The following is a 26,419-nucleotide window of genomic DNA, read 5'->3' as shown; positions in this document are numbered from 1 at the left end:
TGCCTAAGCACCTTTAAATGCATCATCACTCTCCATCTCTATAGCGCAGCGTTTCAATTTCTATAGCAGAAAGGACACACACAGCCCTGACACACCATACACAGCCAGAAATCTTATCTAACAGCTTGAAACCACACAAAACCTGTGTATTCTTAGCAGTGTAAAATGTGCTATTTTGACACCCGATGCAGTTATAGTCCAGTCTTATGTGCACGTGTAGTTCAATTTAGTCAACAAAATCTCTGAAGTGTTTGTGACAAACTCCCGCAATTAAATAGTTTTCCATTAAAAACATTTCTATATCTATTTGGTTGGAAACAAATGCTGAAACAGTAATCAATTTCATCATTTTTATTTTGGCAAGTAAACTAAATGGTAAATATAATCACAGTGCATATGATCACATTTTCTTCTTAGAATTTCTATTTGTCTCTCCATCTGACCCGTGCACAGTGTGTCTTTCAGTTCAACAGTCAACACACAACCTGCCTTCTGATAGCACACATCCACACCAACCTATAAAAATTATACAATTTAGCAACGGTAGTTTTGTTCGAATGAGTCACATAAATAACATCCCTGATATTTTATAGCATATGGCAAACATGGGTGTTGGGTAACAACTTTTATACTCAGACAGAAAGTGAGATTAGTTTCGTTTTCATTTCTGATATTTTACAAATATGACACAATGAATACTGTACTACATACCTTAGTGTGATAACATGTGATTATAAGTGCATGTGAGCTAATATTGGCATGCAAATTAGTTTCTATGGGTCTCAATGGGCTGTACGGCCTACCAATGTTAATCAGTGCTACTATTGGCAAATAAAGAGGGGCGTTTTTGTGAAAAACAACACCAAAAAATCCATTTGGTTTTCTAAACGTTCTTCTATCATTGTGACGATGTGGGAATATGCAGAATAAGTATTTAGGAAAAGTCAAGGCAGGAGGGTAACAAACAATGACAGAATAATTCAATTTTTTTAATCACAACGTTAAATGGCGTGGTCTGTGGTGGTTCTGGTGTTAAAAGCAAAAATTCTTCAGTATAATATGGACCACAACAGACAAACTAAGATTACTATATACACCATCCAGTATACTTTATTTTACACATATACTATACATACACAAATATTGATCACAGTGTATTTTCATGGAAATAGATTTAAATTTCAATAAAACAGAGGTTGAAAAATAACATTTAATAAATTATATATCAATATCTGACATAGGAATACTGAGACATAATTAATACAAAACCCCCGAAATATATAAAAAAATATTCAGACAGTCGAGTATTGACTCTCTCTCTTTCAGTTCTTCCTTCCTTCTCTGGGCTGCGATCAGCCGCTCTCCTATGAAACCGTCCTCATAAGCTGAGTCAGTGCATGTCCCACCTTCAAATCACCGGAGCTTCCCATATCTGCATTCCAGTCACTAAGGTTCCCCCACTTTCATCAGGGTCTGCGCACTTCACAGCTGATGGCGACACTCGTGACCAGCAGCAGGATGGGTGATGCATTCTACTTGTTAAGTTTGTTATCTGCTCCTTAGTATCTTGTTAGCGTGTTGTTGGCCGGCGATTAGTCCAGTCTTCTCCAATGGGCCGGTACACAGCGGCACACTTCCTCGCTGAAGGAGAAACCTTGTTCACACCTTCGTCTCCTTACCTCACAGGGAGGCCTGAGACAACTGCAATGAAAAAAAGAAAACAAGATTGAGCTTCAAAACTAATAACATAGCAGCAACATGTCTAGAGTAGGTCAGCTTAGGTCTTGCAACTTTCAGAAATATACTAAACACCATAACTTACACATCAGACTATTTTACAAGAAGAAAGAAAGAAAGTGGTGGCTGTAATGCTCAGAACTGAATTTTTGCCTGAATTCTCAGAGTTTTTATCAAGTTTATAGTCCATAAATCAGATAAAGTAAATTTGTAGGTGATTTTAATATGCATGTGGATGTCGGTAATAACAGCCTTAGTATCTGGAAAGTGTCCTAAGATAACTTCTGTTATGATTTGACACTATGAATGAAATTCAACAAAATTTAAATTGAATAAAAAACCTAAAATTTTGACATTGATGAGTGGAACCAACAACATTGTTAAGTTATTTTGCCAAAAGTGGGAAATAGTGTAAAGTGTAAATAGTGACCTTAGGGCTGCACTAAAGGAAAAGCTCATGGAATGTTGAAAAAAGGGATTATTGCAATTACAGTTGCAATCAGCTAATTTGATTCAGATATTTCTTGGTTTACAATATGACTTGATGATGGCACTGGGAATGCCATTATTTTTGCAGATATATGATCATAAGTAAACCCATTAGTATTGGAGAAATTGAAATTTTGACCTCATGGCAAGTCCTACAATTAATCCTGAGGGAAATACAAATATCTAACAAATTTCTTAGTAATTCATCCATTAGTTGTTGAAACATTTCAATAAAAAACCCAGGTGTCAGTTCAAGGCTTGGAAACACACGAAAGGGTCAGCACCCTTTCATGTGTTTCCAAGCTGATCACATTTGAAAATATAGGCCTGTTTAACTCTTTTCCAAATTGTGCTGGGATAGACTCTAGGGCTGTCCCAAACGATTATTTTTTAAACGATTAATCTAGCGATATTTTTTCGATTAGTCAACTACTCTAAAGATACATTTTTCGATTTATCTAATGATTAATCTTTCAATTAGCAATTATTTTCCCATTGCTCAATTATTAACAATTTACACAAAACAAATTTCAATAAGGTTCAAATTTCTATTTATTAAAATTGTTTAACAGTTTACAGTTAACATTTAGTTGAACAGTGCAGTTTAAGTAAAATGAATTTGTAATGCAACCTGAAGCCAGATGTAGGCTATCAATCCAACAACAAAATAAAGTCACTTTCAGGAGGAATACAAAAATGAAAACTTAAAGTAAACAGAGCAAGTGCAAAAAGAGTAGTGTATGAGAGATTAACCTATATTTGCTTTTTATAACAGTAGGTAAAATAATGAACACGCTCTTGTTTAACATCTATGCTCTTATCACTTTAATTTAACTTTAATTATTTGTATCTAAAGGCTGGTTAAGCACTGTAGGGAGTAGAAGTTGGACAGTTTTTTTGTCTTGTTCTAGTGAATGGCACATCTGGGTGATGGCGTCGGATATGCGTTAGCATGTTAGATTAGATGTATTTCCACTCACATACCCAACAACTGCTGAACAACGCCGACACACAGTCCTTGTCTTATCCACCACTCTCTCGCTTGTAGCCTACTACTGTAACTGACCCGAAGACCGAAGGCACCAGGCGGGAGGGCACCAGGCGGGAGGGCAAGGCTCAGGCTGCAGCCATACATTCTCAAAGTTTTCCCAAACTTGCGATCTTAAAGAGGCCGGCGGGTCCTCTAACTCTTGTGGGTCGCCACTCGCAACGATGCTTGTCCTTTCATGATGCTATCTCTGACTCACTCACTGGACAGTCAACCTGACAAAAAACTGCTTGGCTAGCTTCAGAGCTAAGGCAGGGCTACAGATTAAGTGTCCCTAGAACCCGCATATCTAACAGGAGTTCTGCATTATATTAGTTCTGCATAACATTAATTAATTTGCACGCAAGTTTTATTTATTTATTTTATTTAGTCAACGCAAATTATTTGTGTCGACGCATTTATGTAATCGATGACTACATCAACGAATCGTCCCAGCCCTAATAGGCTCTAGCCTCTACAACACTTAACATGAAAAGCATTTCAGAAAATGGATGGAATAATGGACAGTTTTAGCCTGACCGGACCTGTCAATCACTGCTGACATTGGCCTGATATACAAGTCTTACTTTTATACTTTTTCATCACAAATTACAACTTGTGCTGTTCCGGAATGGATCCTTTTATCCTTTGATTAAAATCCATCATTTGGTGATCCACCAATCATATGATGGAATTTGTTTGATTCCGCATTTATTGTAGAAAGATTGATTGCAATGGTTAGATAATGGAAAGCAGTCAACTTTGCTCACCAGTGTGAATGAAAACTAAAGACTGAATTAATTGGTCACTTATAGCCTACCTACATCCATGAGCCTCTGTTTCCCAGGAGCCTGCAGGTTTTTGGTGCAGCCAAACACTGCTGGCTTACAAAGTGTGTTCTAAAGGTCAGAGGTTACAACTAAGGTTTAGATTTCATAGCAGTGAAAATTAAAGCCTTCAGAAATACTATCTGACTTACAGCCCATGCCTGAAACACCAGAGCTTTCACCAGAACAGGGTGTCAAACTGTTTAATAGTTTTTGTTATTGTTCTTTGGCATCATGAGATACTTTGATCCAAATCCTGTTTCAGAGGATTTTAACCTACCAAGAATAAAATTAAGTTAAGTAACTGTGACTACTTGGATTTTCTGGACATGGAAATTGTCATGTCTAAGTACAACAAAACAACAGTTTGACGCCCAAAAAATTTCTATTGGCCTTCAAAATCTCATATCGGGTTAACCCCAGCCCAGAGTCAAAGCCTACAATTAAATGATGATGATAGGAGTGGATCCATGGAATTCAAAAGAACACATAAAGCATTGGAGGGATGGAGTCAACACTCACTTCATCAACACAACAAAGGTTTCTGGGACTGATGTGTATTTGCCACTGCTTTACTGGCTGCACGGGGTGTCACAGACTTTAGTCTATGAACCCATGATGAAATACACAGAAGAGTTCAAATAGAAACACACAATGTCTTTCAAACACAAATTCACAGCAACATTCACACCACGGCCAGATCCCAGACTCTAGATTCCTACCGCATGTTATACTCATAAATCACTCTCAAACAAGGTCACAAAGGGTCAAGACTGGACGGGATGGATGTGTGTGTATGTGTGTGTGTGTGTTTCCTTCTGTGGGGAGAGGAAATGGTTAAGTGACAGCTAGGAGAAGTCATTAGCAGACTGAGGTCTTGTATTACACACCGGGTTCACTGCAATAACCACCTATCACTGCCGGACCATTGTTTTTCTTGTGTGTGTAATTGTCAGTGTGTGTGTGTGTGTGTGTGTGTGTGTGTGTGTGTGTGTTTTTGAGAGTGTGTGTGTGTGTGTGTGTGTGTGTGTTAAAGTGGGGGTTGACTCTACTCTAGGATGATGCAACCAACGAACCTTGGCTGCCAAATGCCTTGCCATGATCACAGTGATACAGAAACAAGATATGCTAATGAGGTCATTCATTAAACTCTCTGGTACATAATTAAGCGAATAATTCTATACCATCACACTTAGCTTCACACAACACATGGCAATATGATATTACAAATACAGCAATGTGGACTAGAAGAATACAAAATCATCATGTGTAGTGTAAGAAAAGATGCAACCAATTCTACTCCGGCTCAAATTGCCAAACATGGTTTGGTTTTCTGTAGATGAAATGGCCATGAAACAATTCTTGTTATCAATATCTGCTATAATACTCCATAATAATAATAATCCAACTATAGTATGTGTATCTTGACCACATCATAGGCATATAGGCTTTTTCAAACTACTTATTGTATTTCTGTCACTGTCTAGGGTAATACATATACTCTAGTTACCAATTAATATAGTAATGGATCTTGGCTGTCAGGGTAAATTAAATGTGTAATAATATAATTAGCAATAATAATACAAGCCTAATTACAGAGATAATAACCCTGTCTCTTTAAGATACTTTCTTTTATCCTGTGTAGATAAGGGACTACAAGGGCATTTCGTGCAAACCTGTGTTATACAATGACATTAAATGAACCGTGAAATGGATGGATAGATGGAAGGATGGATGGATGGATGGATCAATGAATAGATTAATTGATGTATGGGTTTGTGTGTCACAGGATCTGCATGATATGTTTTTAAGTCCTCTAAAAGCATTTTGAAAATATTATATTATATATAGTAGAGTATTTTTTAGGGGTGGGATTCACCAGAGGCCTCACGATACGATATTATTGCGATTTTAAACATATTGCAATATTCTGCGATATATTGCAATTTATTATCTTTTTTCCAACTTCAAATCTTTCCAAATTTCAAATTATGTCCCCAAAAGGAAACTTTGTCAACATCTGTTTTATCTAAAAAGATAGATTTCTCTGTTTGTTCATCTCACTTAAATTTTATTGCTGCAAAATGGGATTGTCAAGCAGACAAACTGACCTACACATATATATTAATAGATCCATAATTGGCGTCTGTGTATCAATACAGTATTGCCATGGAAAAAATCAATACAATGCTGTATTGATTTTTTCCATTCCACCACAGTCAAACAACCACATGATCATTCAAATGAGGTTTGTAAGCATTTTGAGATGGCAATTATTACAGATTTTAAGATAAAAGATAATACAGTTGAAAATGGGCACATTTTCACACACTACACACTTCTTTCTTGCACTGCACATGTTTCTGTCTTTATGATCAACTAGTAGTGCCTGTTCCAGCCGTGCCTGTTCGGAATGGGCCGATTTCTCTCAGCTTTCTTGAGAACCGCTCATCCAAACAACTTCACACTCAACACTGTGCTTCCTTGGGTCCAGAGCAATACCCTTGCCATGACTTAGTTGTGTCCCCAAGCAATGCTAGAGTATATGCGTCATTTGCTAACTGCTAGCTAATTGGGACCACGTCATTCCGAAAGTTACCTTGCTGATGTTAAGAGTTTTTTACATTGTATCATGTCTGGTCTCTTTTTCTTCATGTGTTTTTGAATGTTGTACTGTAGCGAGCGTTGGAGAGCCAGTTGTGCCTCTCAATACACTACACAGCATAAACTTAACGCGTTATTAATAATTATGTCCTGTCTCAAGAGCTCGCACTCATCACTGCACTTCCTTTGGTCCTCGGCAATACACCAGCCCAGTGTGAAGTCAATCAGATGAACGGTGGTTAAGAAAACTGAAGGACAGACAGATAGACTCCTTCCATTTTAGTTAGATGCTTTTATGATGCAGTAAATTCAAGAACCACAGAACATCCCTCTTTTTGTGCCAACAAATACACTTCACTTTATCTCACTATTTGTTGTCCTCGGGCACGTTCAGTCTCGAAATCTGCACCGTTTTGCTTCGGTTTTCCTGGTTGAACTGTGTGCAACATGCTACGAGTTATGTTTTCTCTCGTTTGGTGGGTGTGTCTCTTATTGGCTGTGTCACAGGTGATACCCAATCAGCAGAGACGTGTCTGTAAACTCGCGCACACGTGTTCAACGCACCCCCGTTTCAGTTTAAAAAAACGTGTTGCTACGTTTTGTCGGGGCTGAACGTGGCCGCGGTCCTGGCTTTTTGTTTGGACTGTTTCCTGTTTTATTTTGTAGGTTCATTCCTCATGTGTCATGTTTTATTTTACTTCCTGCCTTTGTCTTTTTCCGCCTGTGTTTCATTAGTAATTAGTTCCTTGTGCATTTAGTCCGTTGGTTTTCCCTGTTTCAATTGTTTAGGGCTGGGTATCGTTCTAAATCTTTCGATCCGGTGCCAATTTCGATACCTCAGTTTCGATGCTGATACTTTTTTCGATACCATATGTTTTAAAATCCATTTCAACATCAACAAAAATACATCCACCTTAATTGTAAATCAAAACAGTTAAAAATTCTGCTAAAACTGCTCACTCAGAGTAACATTATTAAAAGAGCCTTGCCTTACAAGCTCAGCCTGTCAGTCAGTCATCAGGGCAGATAAACCAGCGTTTTGCCTGCTTGTCTAGTAAGAGGAAGTGTAACGTCAACAGCACAGCGACCGCTTTCGGCTCGCCATTAAACGGCGTCTGCGTGAAGTTTTAAAAAACTGTAACTACACTTGAAACCAACCGTGACTCTCTGTGACTTCCAACAAAACTGCAGACAGTTTACTCCGTCCGCACCTCTCCGTGTGTGTGTGTGTGTGTGTGTGTGTATGTCGGTCGGAGCTCTGCTCTGTGTCAATATGCAGAGAGGACAGGTAAGCCTGCGCTTACGCGCTCAGACGCTTTTGGAACCGAAATTTGGCACCGAAAGATAATTAAAAAAAAAATATTTCGGTGCCATAAAAGTATCGACGTTCGGTACCCAGCCCACAATTGTTAGTTCGTCGTTGTACGTTTTGCTTTGAGGAGTATGCGCTCCTTGGCTGTACAAGCAAGAACAAACAATCTTTATCTGCCGTTTTGTCCAGTCTTTGCAAGTTTAAGCTTGACTGGTCTGTCCCCAGCTTAAGGCAAAGTACTCTACTGCTAAAATATATTGCTCCTCAATATATCGCGGACCTGCTAACTCCATATTCTGTCCCCAGATCACTCAGGTCACCTGCACAACAGCTCCTCCTCGTCTCTCACTCACACTACAAAACTAAAGGGGACCGTGCTTTCTCCGTGTCTGCTGCCAGGCTTTGGAACAGCCTCCAGTCCAATATTAAGGCATGTTCTACGACTGAAACCAATTTAACTCTAACCACATTCTGCATTACCAACAGTCACCTAAGCTAAACAGTTCACCTGCTAAACTCATTCCAATAACACAACTCTTCACAAAACTCTTTTCAAAACAGGCTCAATGCAGCAAAACACTTCAAACAATCCTTATCTAGATAACACACACTGTCACTCAGAACACACTGAGAGAAAAACACTAGCTTCAAACACCAAAACAACAAATTACAAACTTTTTACCTTTACAGTTTGAATAATTTAAGTGACTTACACTAATCAATATTTTCTTTAAAGAAAAGATTAATTCTTTCACATTAATTTATTTTATTTTATAACATACCAGTTTTTAGGTAAACAAGAAGGAGTGAAAATCTGCAATTTGCTTCAATAGATATCAATTTCTATTTTGTCTGTAGTAATTTATGTAATTACTGGAAAAAAAGTTACAAACTAAAGGTATGTAATAGTAACAAAGTATTGTGGGGCAAATCCTGCATCCTCTCCAGCATCAGGCCACACGTTTTCATCATCATCACAATGGATGTCTTCTCTTGCCATGCACCTGCTTCATCTTTAAATACAAATGAATGTAATGTGGTGTTTCCATCGCTTCCACCTCCATGACTTTCTGAAAGTGCACATTTACTGTAGCAAAGGAAGTGTTTTTCCAAATTTTTATAGCTGTACCTCAGACATCTAACCTGGACATATTGGTATCTTTGCTCTTTTACCTGTTTACTGTTTCCCAATGTATCTCAACTGTTTCATTCTTACTTGGAGTTTCAGAGTCTTTATGAGCTTTCGATATAATATTCAGCAGTGTTTGAAATTCATCAGACTGAAATCCATTCTGTTTTGAATGTGTGGTTAACAGTTTGGACAGCAGTGTGTTAGCATTTGAAACCTGTGTTTTGAAACCTGTGTTCTAGCAATGAAAAACAAACTAGAGATTGTTTCACATGAACTGCTGTTGTGCAGACTCTAGTTAGAGTTTTGCACATGCGGCTCCAGCTGTGTAATCGAAAAAAAAACGATCCATCCATCCATCCATCCATCTTCGTCCGCTTATCCGGTGTCGGGTCGCGGGGGGAGCAGCTCCAGCAGGGGACCCCAAACTTCCCTTTCCCGAGCAACATTAACCAGCTCCGACTGGGGATCCTGAGAGGCGTTCCCAGGCCAGGTTGGAGATATAATCCCTCCACCTAGTCCTGGGTCTTCCCGAGGCCTCCTCCCAGCTGGACGTGCCTGGAACACCTCCCTAGGGAGGCGCCCAGGGGCATCCTTACCAGATGCCCGAACCACCTCAACTGGCTCCTTTCGACGCAGGAGCAGCGGCTCTCCGAGCTCCTCACGGATGAGTGAGCTTCTCACCCTATCTCTAAGGGAGACGCCAGCCACCCTCCTGAGGAAACCCATTTCAGCCGCTTGTACCCTGGATCTCGTTCTTTCGGTCATGACCCAGCCTTCATGACCATAGGTGAGGGTAGGAACGAAAACTGACCGGTAGATCGAGAGCTTTGCCTTCTGGCTAAGCTCTCTTTTTCGTCTAACGGTGCGATAGATTGAATGCAATACCGCACCCGCTGCGCCCGATTCTCCGACCAATCTCCCGCTCCATTGTCCCCTCACTCGCGAACACAACCCCAAGGTACTTGAACTCCTTCACTTGGGGTAAGGACTCATTCCCTACCTGGAGAAGGCATTCCATCGGTTTCCTGCTGAGAACCATGGCCTCAGATTTAGAGGTGCTGATCCTCATCCCAACCGCTTCACACTCGGTTGCGAACCGATCCAGTGAGTGCTGAAGGTCGCAGGCCGATGATGCCATCAGGACCACATCATCTGCAAAGAGCAGCGATGAGATCCCCAGCCCACCAAACTGCAACCCCTCCCCACCCCGACTACGCCTCGATATCCTGTCCATAAATACTACAAACAGGATTGGTGACAAAGCGCAGCCCTGGCGGAGGCCAACCCTCACCTGAAACGAGTCCGACTTACTACCGAGAACCCGACACAGCTCTCGCTTTGGTTGTACAGAGATTGGATGGCCCTGAGAAGAGACCCCCTCACCCCATACTCCCGCAGCACCTCCCACAGTATCTCCCGGGGACCCGGTCATACGCCTTCTCCAAATCCACAAAACACATGTAGACCGGTTGGGCATACTCCCAGGCTCCCTCCAGGATCCTTGCGAGTGAAGAGCTGGTCCGTTGTTCCACGACCAGGACGGAACCGCATTGTTCCTCCTCAACCCGAGGTTCGACTATTGGCCGAACCCTCCTTTCCAGCACCTTGGAGTAGACTTTACCAGGGAGGCTGAGAAGTGTGATACCCCTATAATTGGCACACACCCTCTGGTCCCCCTTTTTTAAAGGGGAACCACCACCCCAGTCTGCCACTCCTTTGGCACCGTCCCAGACTTCCACGCAATGTTGAAAAGGCGTGTCCCAGGACAGCCCCTCCACACCCAGAGCCTTGAGCATTTCTGGACGGATCTCATCAATCCCGGGGCTTTGCCACTGTGTAGTTGTTTGACTACATCAGTGACTTCCGCCTGGGAAATCGACGACAATCCCCCATTATCCTCCAGCTCTGCCTCTAACATAGAGGGCGATTAGTCGGATTCAGGAGTTCCTCAAAGTGCTCCTTCCACCGCCCTATTACCTCCTCAGTTGAGGTCAACAGTGTCCCATCCTTACTGTACACAGCTTGGATGGTTCCCCGCCCCCTCCTGAGGTGGCGAACAGTTTTCCAGAAGCACTTTGGTGCCGACCGAAAGTCCTTCTCCATGTCTTCTCCAAACTTCTCCCACACCCGCTGCTTTGCCTCTTTCACGGCAGAGGCTGCAGCCCTTCGGCCCTTCGGTACCCTGCAACTGCCTCCGAGTCCTCCGGGATAACATATCCCGGAAAGACTCCTTCTTCAGTCGGACGGCTTCCCTGACCACCGTTGTCCACCACGGTGTTCGTGGGTTACCGCCCCTTGAGGCACCTAAGACCCTAAGACCACAGCTCCTCGCTGCAGCTTCAGCAATGGAAACTTTGAACATTGTCCACTCGGGTTCAATGCCCCCAGCCTCCACAGGGATGCACGAAAAGCTCCGCCGGAGGTGTGAGTTGAAAGTCTGTTGGACAGGGGCCTCCTCCAGACGTTCCCAATTTACCCGCACTACACGTTTGGGCTTACCAGGTCTGTCCAGAGTCTTCCCCACCCTCTGACCCAACTCACCACCAGATGGTGATCGGTTGACAGCTCTGCCCCTCTCTTCACCCGAGTGTCCAAAACATACGGCCTCAGATCAGATGAAACGATTATGAAATCGATCATTGACCTTCGGCCTAGGGTGCTCTGGTACCAGGTACACTTATGAGCATCCCTATGTTCGAACATGGTGTTCGTTATAGACAATCCATGACTAGCACAGAAGTCCAACAACAAACAACCACTCTGGTTTAGATCAGGGAGGCCGTTCCTCCCAATCACGCCTCCAGGTGTCTCCATCATTGCCCACGTGTGCGTTGAAGTCCCCCAGCAGAACAATGGAGTCCCCCACTGGAGCCCCATGCAGGACTCCAGTCAAGGTCTCCAAGAAGGCCGAATACTCCGAACTCCTGTTTGGTGCATATGCACAAACAACAGTCAGAGTTTTCCCCACAACCCGCAGGCGTGGGGAGGCGACCCTCTCGCCCACCGGGTAAACTCCAACACAGCGGCGCCAGCCGGGGCTTGTGAGTATCCCCACACCCGCCCGGCGCCTCACACCCTGGGCAACTCCGGAGAAGAAAAGAGTCCAACCCCTATCCAGGAGTATGGTTCCAGAACCAAGACTGTGCGTAGAGGTAAGCCCCACCAGATCTAACCGGTAGCGCTCCACCTCCCGCACCAGTTCCGGCTGGAAAAAACGATCTAACTAACTAATTAGGTCAAAATTAACACTTTTTTATTTACTTTTTTGTTGCTTTTTTGTTGTTTTTGTCGCTTATTTTGACGTTTTCTGCACTTTCTTTCCATTACCACCAGTACGTACACAACTAACACCAACTTATTAACACTAGTTTTACACTTATTTTTGGAATTCATGGTCAACAAACCTCATTTATATAAAATTATCTAATTATTGTGTTAGAAAAAAGCTGAAATAATGAATCATTTTGACTAATATTTAAGATCAGACGAATATATTTTGATGGCTAATAACAGATATGTCAAAGTCAGGATAATGCTATAAAATTAAATAAAACACCCAAAACCAGTGAAAGTGCTCCTTAATAGTATGTATTGAGGCATACTTCACCCCATCTGCCCTGCTTGTTAAGCACTTTGGGTCAGCTTATGCTGTTTTAAATGTGCTATATAAATAAAGGTGACTTGACTAAAAGTGGCAGCAGATGATACTGAACTTTCCACATCCTTCCTTACCTGCATGTGGCTTGGTGAAACCTCCTTCCTTTTAGGAAACACTTGTTGGGTGACTCGTTACATTCGCAGGAACACTTTGTTTTGTTGAGGGGCTGGTGCCTCGGACACGTCCTGCTACACGTGCACTGACAGGTCTCCTTATTGAAGACGTGGTTGTGTGGGCAGGAGGGAGCAGGTGGGATGTTGCAAACACACTGGCAGGTGTTGCGGTCAAGATGTCGGTTAGGGCCGCAGTCTTGAGTTTGATCTGCACGCTGGCACACACACTGACAGGTTTCCACGTCCAGTTCTTTATCTAGGCCACACACATCTGCTGAGAATACGTCTGTAGAGATAGAAGGAGAGAGCAACACAGGGATGGGGGTTTAATAGGAATAATTCCGTACATTTATATAGTATGGAGTTATATTCCTATCTTTATTCAAGAGCGCATTCTTTCAATTTGAGAGCATTTCTCACTAATATTACTTTCAGATTTTGTAATAATCCCTCAAAACCTTGCTCTCACACTCAAATAGTCACTGCTTGCGCTTGGATTTGCTCTGCTCGGCTCAAACGTTCTGCTTGGACTCAGATATGTTGATATGACAAATTTCCTGCTCTCAGCTTTGGACCTTCTCCTCACACTCCGGTTGAGTCTGCACACTTGCAAATCTTCTGCTCATGGATTTCTCCTGTGCGCTCGGATTTTTTTGTGTTACAATCCTCTCAAAATCCCCCAACCAACAGAATGCCAGCTGTAGTGTTGACCAATGAAATGATCCCTGTCCCGTTGAGGGTGCGTTCGCTTTACATTGAACGTCTGTTGCGGGCGGCTGCTCTGTAACCAAGTTTATTTACTCCCTACATCCATTGCTTAATTATTAGTATATGTCAACAATGCGCAAAATGGTCGAAGCACTTTCACCTGCAACCATTAACGGGAGAAAGCTTTGAAGTGGGACATATCAAGTTAGGTCCACAACTATTAGGGTGAGTAACATAAATTAAAGGACAATTCCGGCGCAAAACAAACCTAGGGGGTATTACCTGATGTGTACCTACTCTGTCGCTCTCTGGGACATGTTTTCATGCTAATCGAATGAGTTTGGAGCTTTGACGAGGCTACCGCGGACCGTTGGTTAGCTTACAATGCTAGTATTTGGGGCATAGGGACACTCAAATTAAATCGTTATTTAATACCACTAAAAAGGCTCAAAATATCACCACACCATAGCATTGTAAGCTAACCAGCGGTCCACGGTAGCCTCGTCAAAGCTCCAAACTCATTTGATTAGCATGAAAACATGTCCCAGAGAGCGACAGAGTAGGTACACATCAGTTAATAACCCCTAGGTTTGTTTTGCGCCGGAATTGTCCTTTAAGCACGTAGCATATGGCGCTAGCATATAGCCTAGCTTGATGTCCATAAACAATTAGATTTTCTTTATAGAGTTTAGCTAGATTGAACGACATATGACGGACAGTATGTAAATATGTGATGACCCCACATTTTCCTGGGGATTTGGCTAATTTCATGTTAGAGCCAGTAGTAAAAACTAAACTGTAATATAACTGAAAGAACACAAGAAACTGGATTGTTGGTGTCAGTTTCTGCATTACTGTTGTGTGTTGTTCATCAGAATTTAGTCTTCATGAAAATGATGAATTCATATAAGTCTGTTTAAAAAGTTGTAACGTTAAGTACAATTTCACCACTATAATAAAAACAGATATAGAAATTATATGCTTTCTTATTTGCTCCTTAAATAGCAGTTTTTTTTTTTTTTATTAATACAACAGAAACAGAAAAATATCAAACCACTTTTGGTGAATTCAGCTAACTCCCCTACATATAACACAAAGCTTCTTTTAAAAAAAAAAAAAACCATCCTTTGATTTAAAAAAAAACTTTTATATAAAAAAATATCAATCTTTTATGCAGCTTGACACACGCACGTCAGTCGCAGGGGTAACTGAGCAGCCCCCCCGCCCGCTGCAGAGAGACAACAAGATTGAAATAGCAGAAGCTTTCAGCAGTGACATAACACCGGGCCCTTATGCAGGATTATCAAGGCAGGCCCCCCTACTACAGCATGTGATGACGCCGCAATGTCCACGAGTAGGACATGAATAGGACAGGATAAGATCATAGAGACACAGCATATAAGAGATGAGATAACTGACAAAATCAGGAGTAGCCTACGCGCACCACAACAACAACAAAAAAAACACTGGTGAATGCGCACCATAACACATGAAAAAACACACAAGGGCAGTCCTTCCAGGATTTCACGGCCTTTTTTTGAGATTGTTGTGGCCCAAAATGGCTGATTTCACGGGAGCTTTTATAAAAAACTGCGATAAAAGTTGCAAGGTCTTTTGTAGAGGTGTTGAAATTAATCAAATAATCAATGCATCGAATCGTGGACATGGACGATGCTGCATCAATAATCGGCAGGCTCATAATCGATTATTTCTGTTTACAATTTAATGTAGGCCTAACAACATTTCTGTTTACATATTCTGTTATGTTTTTCACATTCAGGAAGTGCCATGTGCTCAGTGCTGTAGTTTTATGTATCCAATTTATTTAGTATTAAAGCACTGCATAGGGCTGCACGATTATGGCCAAAATGATAATCATGATTAATTTGATCAATATTGAGATTACGATTAATTATCACGATTATTTGTTGATTTTAACCAAAACAAATTTTATTGTCACCAAGGCTAATTATAACTGCTTTTACATCCATATTGTGCTATATTCCTGCTAATACATCCATATTGTGCTACATTCTTGCTAATACATCCATATTGTGCTACATTCCTGCTAATACATCCATATTGTGCTAATACAATATATCCTTTATTGAAGGATACTGTGAAGGAGTATGCCATTTCAGCTGTTGTGCGACCGCTTTACATACATACACGTTTGCGTTTATCTACCTGACAAAATAGCAACGCAGATTTCGGTGGCTCATTACACTGTTACTTAAGGTGTAGACACATATAGCCGACGGCCGACCGTTGACAGAAAACCCCGTTGATATGATCAGTCGCATCCCCGAGGTCCAAAAAACTGCCACAGAACAGACCAAAAAGACAAGAAGAGACGAGAAGTAATACATCTCTATAACAGTAGGCGGCGCTAATCTGTAATGTTGCCCAAGAAATAAAAACCGGCAGCTGATTGGACGAACGCGTCACATGGGTTTGTTTTCTCCGAAAATCCAAAGCCAAACTGTCATGGCGGCCGTTCAGAATACAATCTCATATTGTACTAAAATATTTCACTGAAATGTGTTTCTGAGAACATTTTAAGCGAGAAATAGGCCGTGCAGCTGCTGAATCTGTCTTCAATTCAGCTCAACAAAGGTCAGTTTAAAAGATTTTCGTCAGATTTTGAGAGACTCTAGTCACCTCATCCCGCTCGTCATTTCCGGGTGAGTCCCGACTGCCCTGTCGCCGACCGAACATGTCAGGTCGGCCAAAATGAACGCCGACAGGCCCCCAGACGGACGACGGCACGGGACACACCGAACAGATTTGAGTCACTGACCTCGCCAGACTGTCCCACGGCCGATAATCTGCCTGATGTGTCCCGGCCCTTACATGTCTGCGTTGCGCTCTGATGCTCCGAAACCCACGTTAGAGGCAACATAAACATCGCTGCATGTCACGCTAGTAAACACTAATACGTAACACAGCAGGTAATGTTAGCCTACCGTTAGCCACAGTAGTAACTGGATTAAACACGGCTAAAATGCTGACAGCTAAACGGTGTAGTGTGACAGGATTCCAACAGCGGGACGTCAAACAGTCTGCTGCTAAAGCTATGAGCTAAAAGACACAAACTAGCACTGGTCACTGGTCTGACTCCGCCAGATGGATCGCTTTGCATTTGCTCGGCATATCCATCTGGGAACTTTCCGTTGGAGAACTTTTGGGAAGGGGCGGAAGTACTGGTTAGGTGATTGGATGAACCATCTGTCTATCACCTATGTTGGTGATAGACGGGCCAAATCAACCAATCAGATCCACGAAGCGTATGAAAATACAACCACAAGCCCGCCCCTGCTGCTGCAGGCAAAGCATAGCTCGTTAGCTCAGCAAGCAAGCAACATGTCGGTAAAGGATATTTGCAGTTTGCGTAACGAGAATTTAGGAATAAAAGGCACCATTTCAGGTTCCTGGACCGCTGTCTGAAAATACTGGTTAGCTGATTGGATAAACCATCTGTCTATCACCACCTAACCCGCCTCAAAACCAACGCTGATTGGCCCGGTAGTTTTGGCTAACGTCTCCAAATTTTCTCTATCTCAAGATGCCACACTGATCTGCAAGTGGAAAACTGGAGCTCGCGAGATCAGGATGGTCTCACGAGGCTACTGGTCACTGCTGTTGTATGAAAAACAAAACGGACGGGACAAAATGTTGTGTTTACTGGTAAACTGGTAAACATTGTGAACGGGTTATGATGACCGACTGCTACCTGTTGTGGAATTTTCCTCACGTTACTCTGTCCTCTCAAGGCTCTAGAGTGCGACCAATTTGGTCACAAATGCGACCAAAATTTGTAAGGGTGCAACTAAGATTTTTTCTACGTCGCACTGGTGCACCTAACGTCCTCGCATCCGCTGCCTCTCCACGAACGAAGCAATGTTGTTTATATCGATATGGTTTAATGTTGCATTACATGACCCATTCCTTCTGTAAAGCCGTGCCTGTGTTTGAATCTCTCCTCTGCGCAGCCCTGCCCCCATTCACTCATACCCTGCAACATGGAGAGACACAGCGCCGCTGGTCCAAACTGCTTACATTTGTCTACAGTTTTAAAATTGTTATTAACACAGCTCTAGATTGTTAAGCATGAGAGGAAAACCTGTATTGGTACCAGTGTTTCCGCTGGTAACTTTCTGTTATTGCAGCCACCACTGCGAAAAACACATTAGAAGTTATTAAATGCAACTAACTTTAGTTCGTTGCGTAATAGCGTGTAAGACGGAGCCTGCTGGATCATAGTTCATAAAAATGCAGTGCAGTGACGATACAGACATTTCATAACCTGCACAACACGTGTGTAACGCTGCTGACCCGTCAAAGTGCATTCGACCCATGCTGGACCCATTCATAATGAGTCAGCCGTCACTCTGTGAGTAGCTTCAGTCCATCGCACTCCCCCTCTCTTCCTCTGTCTCCCTATGTCTTTCGGTCAGTTTTTTTTTTCTAAGATTTAGGCCTTTTTTTCTGATAGGAAAGCTGAAGACATTAAAGGGGAGAGAGCAGGGGGAATGACATGCAGGAAAGGGCCGCAGGTCGGAGTCGAACCTCTATAGTTACCAACTGAGCTATCCGGGCGTCCTCTTTCTCTTTTAATCAGTCGGTTATTGTTGTTGAAAACAAGTGAAGGAGCTTTCTCAGATATAGATATATATATATATATATATATATATATATATATATATATATATATATATATATATATTAACATATCCTAGGCTATTTATTTCAGATAACTTTCATTTACATGTGTTGCAGCTGTATATTTTCAAACTTTGCATTTTATTTTAATCACAATCTGTTTTAATAAAAGAGCTTGTGAAAAGTGGCTTTGACTTAAAACTGAAAATGTAGCCCTTCTGTAAAAAAATACAGAGCTATATATTGTGTATCGCCATTCAGCGCGAGGTGACGCGAGGAAAAATTTGGGTGCACCAGTGCAACCAAGGCAAAAAGTTAGTCTGGAGCCCTGCCTCTGTGACGGTCTCCATCTAAACTAAGCTGCACGGTGCAGGGAACAACTCTGATTGGCTCATGGAGGCACATAATCAGACAGTGGTTTATGGAGCACTAGATTGGCTTTGCAAAAACTTTGATAAGGAGCGTTCTATGAACGTAATGACGCATTTTAAATATCGCTCGATCACACAAATTTGATCGTGGGAAGCCAAAATCTTGTTCGTGATTAAAATTTGATTAATTGTGCAGCCCTAGCACTGCAGAATATTTACTTTTTTAAGCTTGAAAAGGTATGAATTAAATATCCTGCATGACTTTAATAGAAAAATGTATTTGACGCATCGTGATGCATCGTGATACATCGAGATATCAAATCGAATTGAATCGCTGACACGATAATCGTAATCGAATTGGGAGATCAGTGAAGATTCACACCTCTAGTCTTTTGTATGTTTGTTGCAAGAAGTTGCAGAAGACAGTTAAAGTTGCAAAAAAAGTTGCATTTTATTTGTATAGTTCTTTAAATATAAAAAGGAGACTTTGGGTTTTGGGGAGAATAATAATTATTACTATTAATGAATTACTCTGGGCTGAGATTTCCTAGGAACCTTACCAAAAAGGCTCAGTATGCTGCAAATGTTGGTATTATATGAAAATGGCTGGTGGATTTAAGACAAAAAATTATAATTTATTGAATGAATCAAATATGAACATATATGTCACTGTCAGTGGCTTATTGATCTTTACATTGTTAGTTAATTTCCTATCCTGGCTACACACACACACACACACACACACACACACACACACACATTCATACGGTTTGATAAAGTACTTTCGACTTTAACTTATCATTGCACTTACAATAACGAGCGTAGCTGTCCTCAATTTAGATCATCATGTGGCCTCATCTGCGTTTTTTCCTGCATCCATCGTGTGTGATTGTGTGTGTGTGTGTGTGTGTGTGTGTGTGTGTGTGTGTGTGTGTGTGTGTGTGTGTATGTGTGCACGTCAGTCGCGGGGGAAATGGAGCAGCAGCCCCGCCTGCTGTAGAGAGCCGAGAGTATTGAAACAGCAGCTGCTTCAGTCACTTTATAGTGAAAAAACATTACAGCGTACATTGTTGTTACAATGTTAAAATGTACGCAGGTTGGCAGGACTGTCTGAAATGTTTTGCACGGTCTAACGCTGCACGTTTTGTTGGTAAATGTGAGATGTTCGAGTCACACACGTGTCGTCTTCAAAAACAAGGAAATAAAAAGTGTTACGTCAATCTGTTCTCACTTCCGCTTGGTCATTGGCTGTGATTGGTTGAATTCGCGGGAAACTCCAGTAATTGGTGAAGAGTAAAATATATTTATAAAATGAAAGGATGTTTTTTTTTTTTTAAAGAAGCTTTGTGTTATGTGTATGGGGGTTAGCTGAGTTCATCATAAGTATTTTGTCATTGATTGGTCAACAGGTCAAGCTGCATAATAGATTTATAGCATTTTTTACATTAAAGAATATTTTAAAAATCAAAGGATGGGTTTTTTGAAAAAATAAGCTTTGTGCAATGTGTAGGGGAGTTAGCTGAGTTCATAAAAAGTGGTTTGACATGAATAGGTCAAAAGGTCAAGCTGCATAATAGATTTATAGCATTTTTGTAATATTAAAAAATATTTTAAAAATCAAAGGATGTTTTTTTTAAAAAAAGAAGCTTTGTGTTACGTGTAGGGGAGTTAGCTGAGTTCACCAAAAGTGGTTTGACATGAATACGTCAAAAGGTCAAGCTGCATAATAGATTTATAGCATTTTTTTTACATAAAGAAATATTAAAGAAATTAAAGGATGTTTTTCTTTTGAAAGAAGAAGCTTTGTGTTATGTGTAGAGGAGTTAGCTGAGTTCACCAGAAGCATTTTGACATGAATAGGTCAAAAGGTCAAGCAGCATAATAGATTTATAGCATTTCTTTATATTAAAAAATAATTTTTTAAAATCAAAGGATGTTTTTTTTCTTGAAAAGGAGCTTTGTGTTATGTGTAGGGGAGTTAGCTGAGTTCATCAGAGGTATTTTGACATGAATAGGTCAAAATGGCAAGCTGGATAATAGATTTTTCAAATGTGTCGAATAACCAATGTCCAATATAAAACCAACTTTAACACGGTCAGAAAGTTTGAGCACAAGCAGAGCAAATCCAAGCACAAGCAGTGACTATTTGAGTGTGAAAGAAAGGTTTTGAGGGAAATTATTACAAAATCTGAACGTAATATTAGTGAGAAATGCTTTCAAATTGAAAGAATGCGCTCTTGAATAAAGATAGGAATATTACTCCATAATATAGCGCTTTATCATAGACACTCAAAGCGCATCAGGTGGGGGGGAGGGGGACGACGACTACACTCTAACACCACCAATGTGTCGCACCCACCTGATGCACAGCAGCCTTACAACGGCAGACGCTCACCACACATCAGCTCGGTAGAGAGGGAAAGGAACATGCTTTCAGTGGTGGGGGAAACCGGAGACCCAGGAGAAAACTCATGCATGCACTGGAAGAACATGCAAACTCCACACAGAAAGGCCTGGGACGACCAGGATTTCGAACCCGGTACCTTCTCGTTGTGAGGCCTCAGTGCTAACTATTGGGCCATGGTGCTGCTCAATGGGCACGGCCTTAAATTAATGGACATAAAGAGTGTGTTTGAGTGGGGTCAGAGTTCCCCAGCAAAGTGAGTTAATGGTGTTGTAATTAAATCCACTAGAAATGATCTCCATAAAATTATATTAATAAAAAGCTAATCTTACAATAGCTTTTCCAATCATGTTAGCAAATGGGACAGAATCAGAAAGTTCTTTCACTTTCAAGAAACAAATGCAGATGTACCTAAATGGCAAATAGGAAAACAAAGCGGCAAATCATAAAACAAAACGGCAAATAGGAAAACACGACAGCAAATATGAAAACACTTCTACAAATAACAAAACACAACGGCAAATAGGAAAACAAAACGGCAAATAGGAAAACAAAATGGCAAATAGGAAAACAAAACAGCAAATAGGAAAACACGACAGCAAATAGGAAACCAAAACGGCAAATAGGAAAACACGACAGCAAATATGAAAACACTTCAACAAATCATAAAACACAATGTCAAATAGGAAAACAAAACGGCAAGTAGGAAAACACGACAGCAAATAGGAAAACAAAACGGCAAATAGGAAAACACGATAGCAAATAGGAAAACACGATAGCAAATAGGAAAACACGATAGCAAATAGGAAAACACTTTAACAAATCATAAAGCACAACGGCATATAGGAAAACACTTGAAGAAATCATAAAATACAATGGCAAATAGGAAAACACAACAGCAAATATGAAATCACTTAAACAAATCATAAAACACAACGGCATTAACTTCTACCGGAAAAGGTAGGGCCTATCTAGCAGAGGACGGACCCTCCTGATTGGACAGACGGACTGTCTGCCTTTTAACAGGAAGGAGAGGTGAAAAACACGGAAAAGCACCTACTTTAACAGACTGTCGAATCAGGAGGGTTCGTCCTCTGCTAGATAGGCCCTACCTTTTCCGGTAGAAGTTAATGCCGTTGTGTTTTATGATTTGTTGAAGTGTTTTCATATTTGCTGTTGTGTTTTCCTATTTGCTGTTGGGTTTTCATGATTTGTTGAAGTGTTTTCCTATTTGCTGTTTTGTTTTCCTATTTGTCGTTGTGTTTTATGATTTGTTGAAGTGTTTTCCTATTTGCCGTTTTGTTTTCCTATTTGCCGTTGTGTTTTATGATTTGCCGTTTTGTTTGCCATTGTGTTTTATGATTTGCTGTTTTGAACTTCAGGGCCACCGTATATGCCTGAATATACATATTTCTTTTGCTGTCTTAGTTTTTCATTAGTTTCATAGATGTGTATGTTGTGTACTTAAATGTATATTGTATTGTATTGTTGTAATAATTAATTTTAATTGGTCTGTGCTCGTTTGGTGTTCGGTAATTCGAACCATTTATTGGTGTTATTGATAGTTGTTATTGTTATTTAGCTATGATATATTAACATTTGTTTATCTATTTTTACACGTTTTTGTAATGATCCTGGGTTTTGTTTGGTTTCCTGTTTTATTTTGTAGGTTCCCTTCCCATGTGTCATGTCTTGATTAATATATTAGGCTCATTGGAGATGAGCCAGGCCTGCGCAGAGACGATCACCGGCCATCGCCACCCAATGCATGCTGGGTAGATTTGTGCCTAGGGAAGGAACTTGTTTTGGTGGAACATTCAAAAGTTGTTTTTAGTCATGCAACAGAAAACTCAGATTGGACAGATAGTCTAACTAGCTGTCTGGATTAACTTGCAGAGATCTAAGGAGCAGTTAACCATAGTCCTTATAAATCCACCGGGGTTTAAAATGCCAACACAAAAAAAGAGGAAGGTATCCGTCAGAAATGAGGGACATCCGGCAGAATTTCGGACAGCACCTGAACAGTCACGGAAATGAAACCTTGTTGATATAGACTAGTCCCTTGCTGATGTGGACACCAAGGGACTTGAAGCTGTCCACCCTCTCCACCGAGGACCTGCTGATATTAATGGAGGGAATAGTTCCTTCCCTGCTTCTTCCCAACGTACGCTATTATCTCTTTAGTCTTGCTGACATTCACAAGTAGGTTGTTGTCATCCTTGTAATCCGTCATAGTTCTTAGACCTTGCCACATGCTTCTGGGGTTGCCCTCCTGGAATTGTAGTTCCTCTTCCTTCCCGTAGTCCCTTCTTGCCTCCTTTACTGCTCTTCTCCCATTGGAGGCTGGTGCATATAACTGTCCATGCTTCCAAACTTCATTACTTATTTTGAAGGCCAAGTGTGTCTGTTTATGGCCTGCCGGACGGTTTTGGTAATCCATGGTTTCTGGTTGTGGAATGGTTTAACAGTAGTTTTAGGTACAGTTGCTTTTGTTTCATACATTAATCTACCACAGAATCAGTGAATCCATTGATGTCATCAGTAACGTTGATGGTGGTGTCTTGGAACATGCTCCAGACTGTGTCGTGTAGTGAAGACTGTAGTGTCGATTCTGATTGGCTTGACCGTTTCCTGACCTCACGTCACAAAGGGCATACGCCATAGTATGCTTACGTACTTTAACCTCAGCAAGATGGCCACATGGTAGCTCTTCCCAAATGCGGGTAGCGATTTTGAGTAGCGGATAGACGTTTTTGAATGCAGTATAGCGGTGATCCAGAGTGTTTATTCCCCTTGTGGCACAGTTAATATGTTGATGGAAGTCAGTTGTGCCTGATTTAAGTCTCCAGCCACAATGAGCGCAGCATCAGGTTTGACAATCTTTGGGCAGTTCAGGTCTTTGCAAAGATGCAGCAGGGCAGTCTCTTTACTTGACTGTGGTTCGATGTACACTGCTGTATTAATGATGTAAATTCCCTTGGTAGAAAGTGCGGCCTGAATTTGATTGACTGTAACTGAAGATCAGATGAGCAGAAATGGGATAAAATGTTAATATTCCTGCTGTTGCACCAGTCCAAATTCACCGTAAAGCACACTTATCCCTTTTTCTTTACAACGTCTTGTGTTCTGTCACAATGGTATATAGAAAAATATGCACCTGATTGACTGGCGTTGTCCTGTATTCCAGGATTATGCCTTAAATTATGCCTAAGTTTTGGTAAAACATAGGACATTACAGTTCCTGATATCCCGTAAACACGGAGATTATCCAGTTTATTATTCAGAACTTGTACATTAGTTAGCAAGATTCTTGGCAGAGAGGTTGGGATCTCAGCTGGTGTTTAAGTGGTGTGGATCGTAGCTAAAGTTAATTTTTCCTACTTTTTCCAACTTGCTTGATGTTTTCTTTGATGTTTACATTTGAAAGCAAGCAATGTTCTCTCTTTCCTCAAGGATAACACAGATGGTTCTCTTTCAATACTGGTAAATCATCTATTAGCTGAGCAACACAGGGAGACGGAAATAGAGAGAAAAGGAAGGTCTGGCAAATGGAGGTTCAGACTGGTCCATACACACATGCTGTGTGTGTGTGTGTGTGTGTTCAGATGAACAAACACAGATAACAAAGACCCATAGTTTACTGCTGACAAACTGCAAGCTGTTTCTACTCCAGCATAGCAGCATGTGCTTACAGACTTTAACCAAAACCACATAATGAGTTTAAATGGAACTTTATTTTCCCCAGAGAACTACGGTTTTCAAGCTTCAAACATCTTTACTAAAAATATTATGTATGGAGAAGTCTCAGTCTTGAACACTTTAGAAAATAGCTCAGTCAAATGAATAATGTTCCCCTTAAAATGACATCTTAAAAATGCATACACTTGGATTACTTACTCAAAATGACATAATTCAGGGTCAACAACATACACCTCTGCGGTAACCATCACCTTATCCTGGTGTAGAGGTGTGTGTGTGTCCCTATGAAGCTTCAGACAACACGGCTGTGTGGTGCCTGGTGCACCTGGTAGAGGCCACAGACAAAGTGGTCTCAGGCGAGGGGCCAGACTAAGAATGGTTAAAAAAAGACCTATGAATTAACGAGAAAGACAAAGAATGACCCTGCTAGGAGGCTCGTCAGCGGGCTCCTTGGATGGTGAGCCTATGGGATGGAGAGGAGTGTGCCACGTCGCTTCTTCGGGCTGTGTCCGGCAAGGCTCCGTGGCAAACCCATTGCCATGGGAGAAACCGCTGGGTTAGGGTGTGCTGCCACAAGGGTGGCAGTAAAGGTTAGGAGCCACAACGGACCAGACCCGGGCAGCAGAGGCTGGCTCTCTGGGCGTCGAACACCACCTCTGTGGAGGAAGGAGCCAGAACTTGTGCAGGAGTTGGAGCGCTACCAAATAGATCTGGTGGGGCTTACCTCTACTCACATTCTCGGTTCTGGAACTGTACTCCTGGATAGAGGTTGGACTCTATTCTTCTTCTCTATTCAGGAAGTCAACTCTGCTCTCCGGATTGAAAGCACTGTGTTTTATAACACCACATTGTGCTATTTCATTTTGATATTTTCCATTGAATATTGATGTTCATAAATATGTTTTGACATGTCTGGCAGAGTGGCTCTACTTCCATGGTATCAGAAGGGAGATTTAATACTGTTTTTTTGTGTGTGATCAAAAAAACATCCCTTCCTCTGCTTTCTTCACAAATCGCACCCTGCATACATTTGTGTATTTGAATTAAGTTTTGCCGGCCATGAATGTGACACTATAGTCCAGGAGTACGCTTCCTTCTGGGAGGTGATAAGGTTGGCAGGTGTAGTTCGGTAGGAAAAAAATAGTTCCTACATGAAACTGCGCACAACCAGGTCTGTGGATTATCTAGAGTAACTAGGTATGGTTCCTGGAGAAAGAAATTGCAGTTGAGTTGCAGTTCATTTATTTTGATTTCCACAAGCCATCTGGTTTACTGGAGAGAAGGCAGACATCACTTACACCAAAACTATCTAGATTGATAACTAGCACTACAGGTGAGAGAAAATGTATGTCTTTTTGATTTTGGGGGGGAACTGTCCCTTTAAAATAAAGTTAATGGGACATAATATTTCAATTATTATATTATGAAAGCATACTTGCTTTCCACTAATCCATGCAGTAAATGTCCTATGTCCTGCTATGTTTGCCAAATCATTTGTTTTTGGCTGTGTATTGTATGTGTGAGTAGCTGTGGAATCTGCTACTCTGTGGTCTCCACATTCTGCTCTTTCTCATTTGTTTACACAGAGTCCAGAGTTTTATCATAGCCAAACACACACACACACACACACACACACACACACACACACACACACACACACACACTGCAGTCATAAA

At 41.3% G+C, this 26,419-nt stretch overlaps 1 protein-coding gene across 1 annotated transcript in view; it reads right to left on the bottom strand.

Annotated features, from left to right (window-relative positions):
* Nucleotides 1–374: 374 nt before the first annotated feature.
* The window catches only part of vegfc (vascular endothelial growth factor c), a 130,813-nt gene continuing 104,768 nt past the window's right edge, over nucleotides 375–26,419 (bottom strand). The window contains exons 6-7 of the mRNA XM_028591385.1: nucleotides 12,861–13,185; nucleotides 375–1,701 (exon numbers count right to left, since the gene is read on the bottom strand). Coding sequence (XP_028447186.1) covers nucleotides 1,593–1,701; nucleotides 12,861–13,185 — 434 coding nt within the window. The 3' untranslated portion in view covers nucleotides 375–1,592. The remainder of the gene's footprint in view (nucleotides 1,702–12,860; nucleotides 13,186–26,419) is intronic.

This window comes from Perca flavescens, chromosome 2 (assembly GCF_004354835.1).
Source record: "Perca flavescens isolate YP-PL-M2 chromosome 2, PFLA_1.0, whole genome shotgun sequence".
Classification (NCBI taxonomy): Eukaryota; Metazoa; Chordata; class Actinopteri; order Perciformes; family Percidae; genus Perca; species Perca flavescens.
The sequence above is the reverse complement of the archived record's forward strand: the minus strand, read 5'-3'. Positions and strand labels throughout refer to the sequence as shown.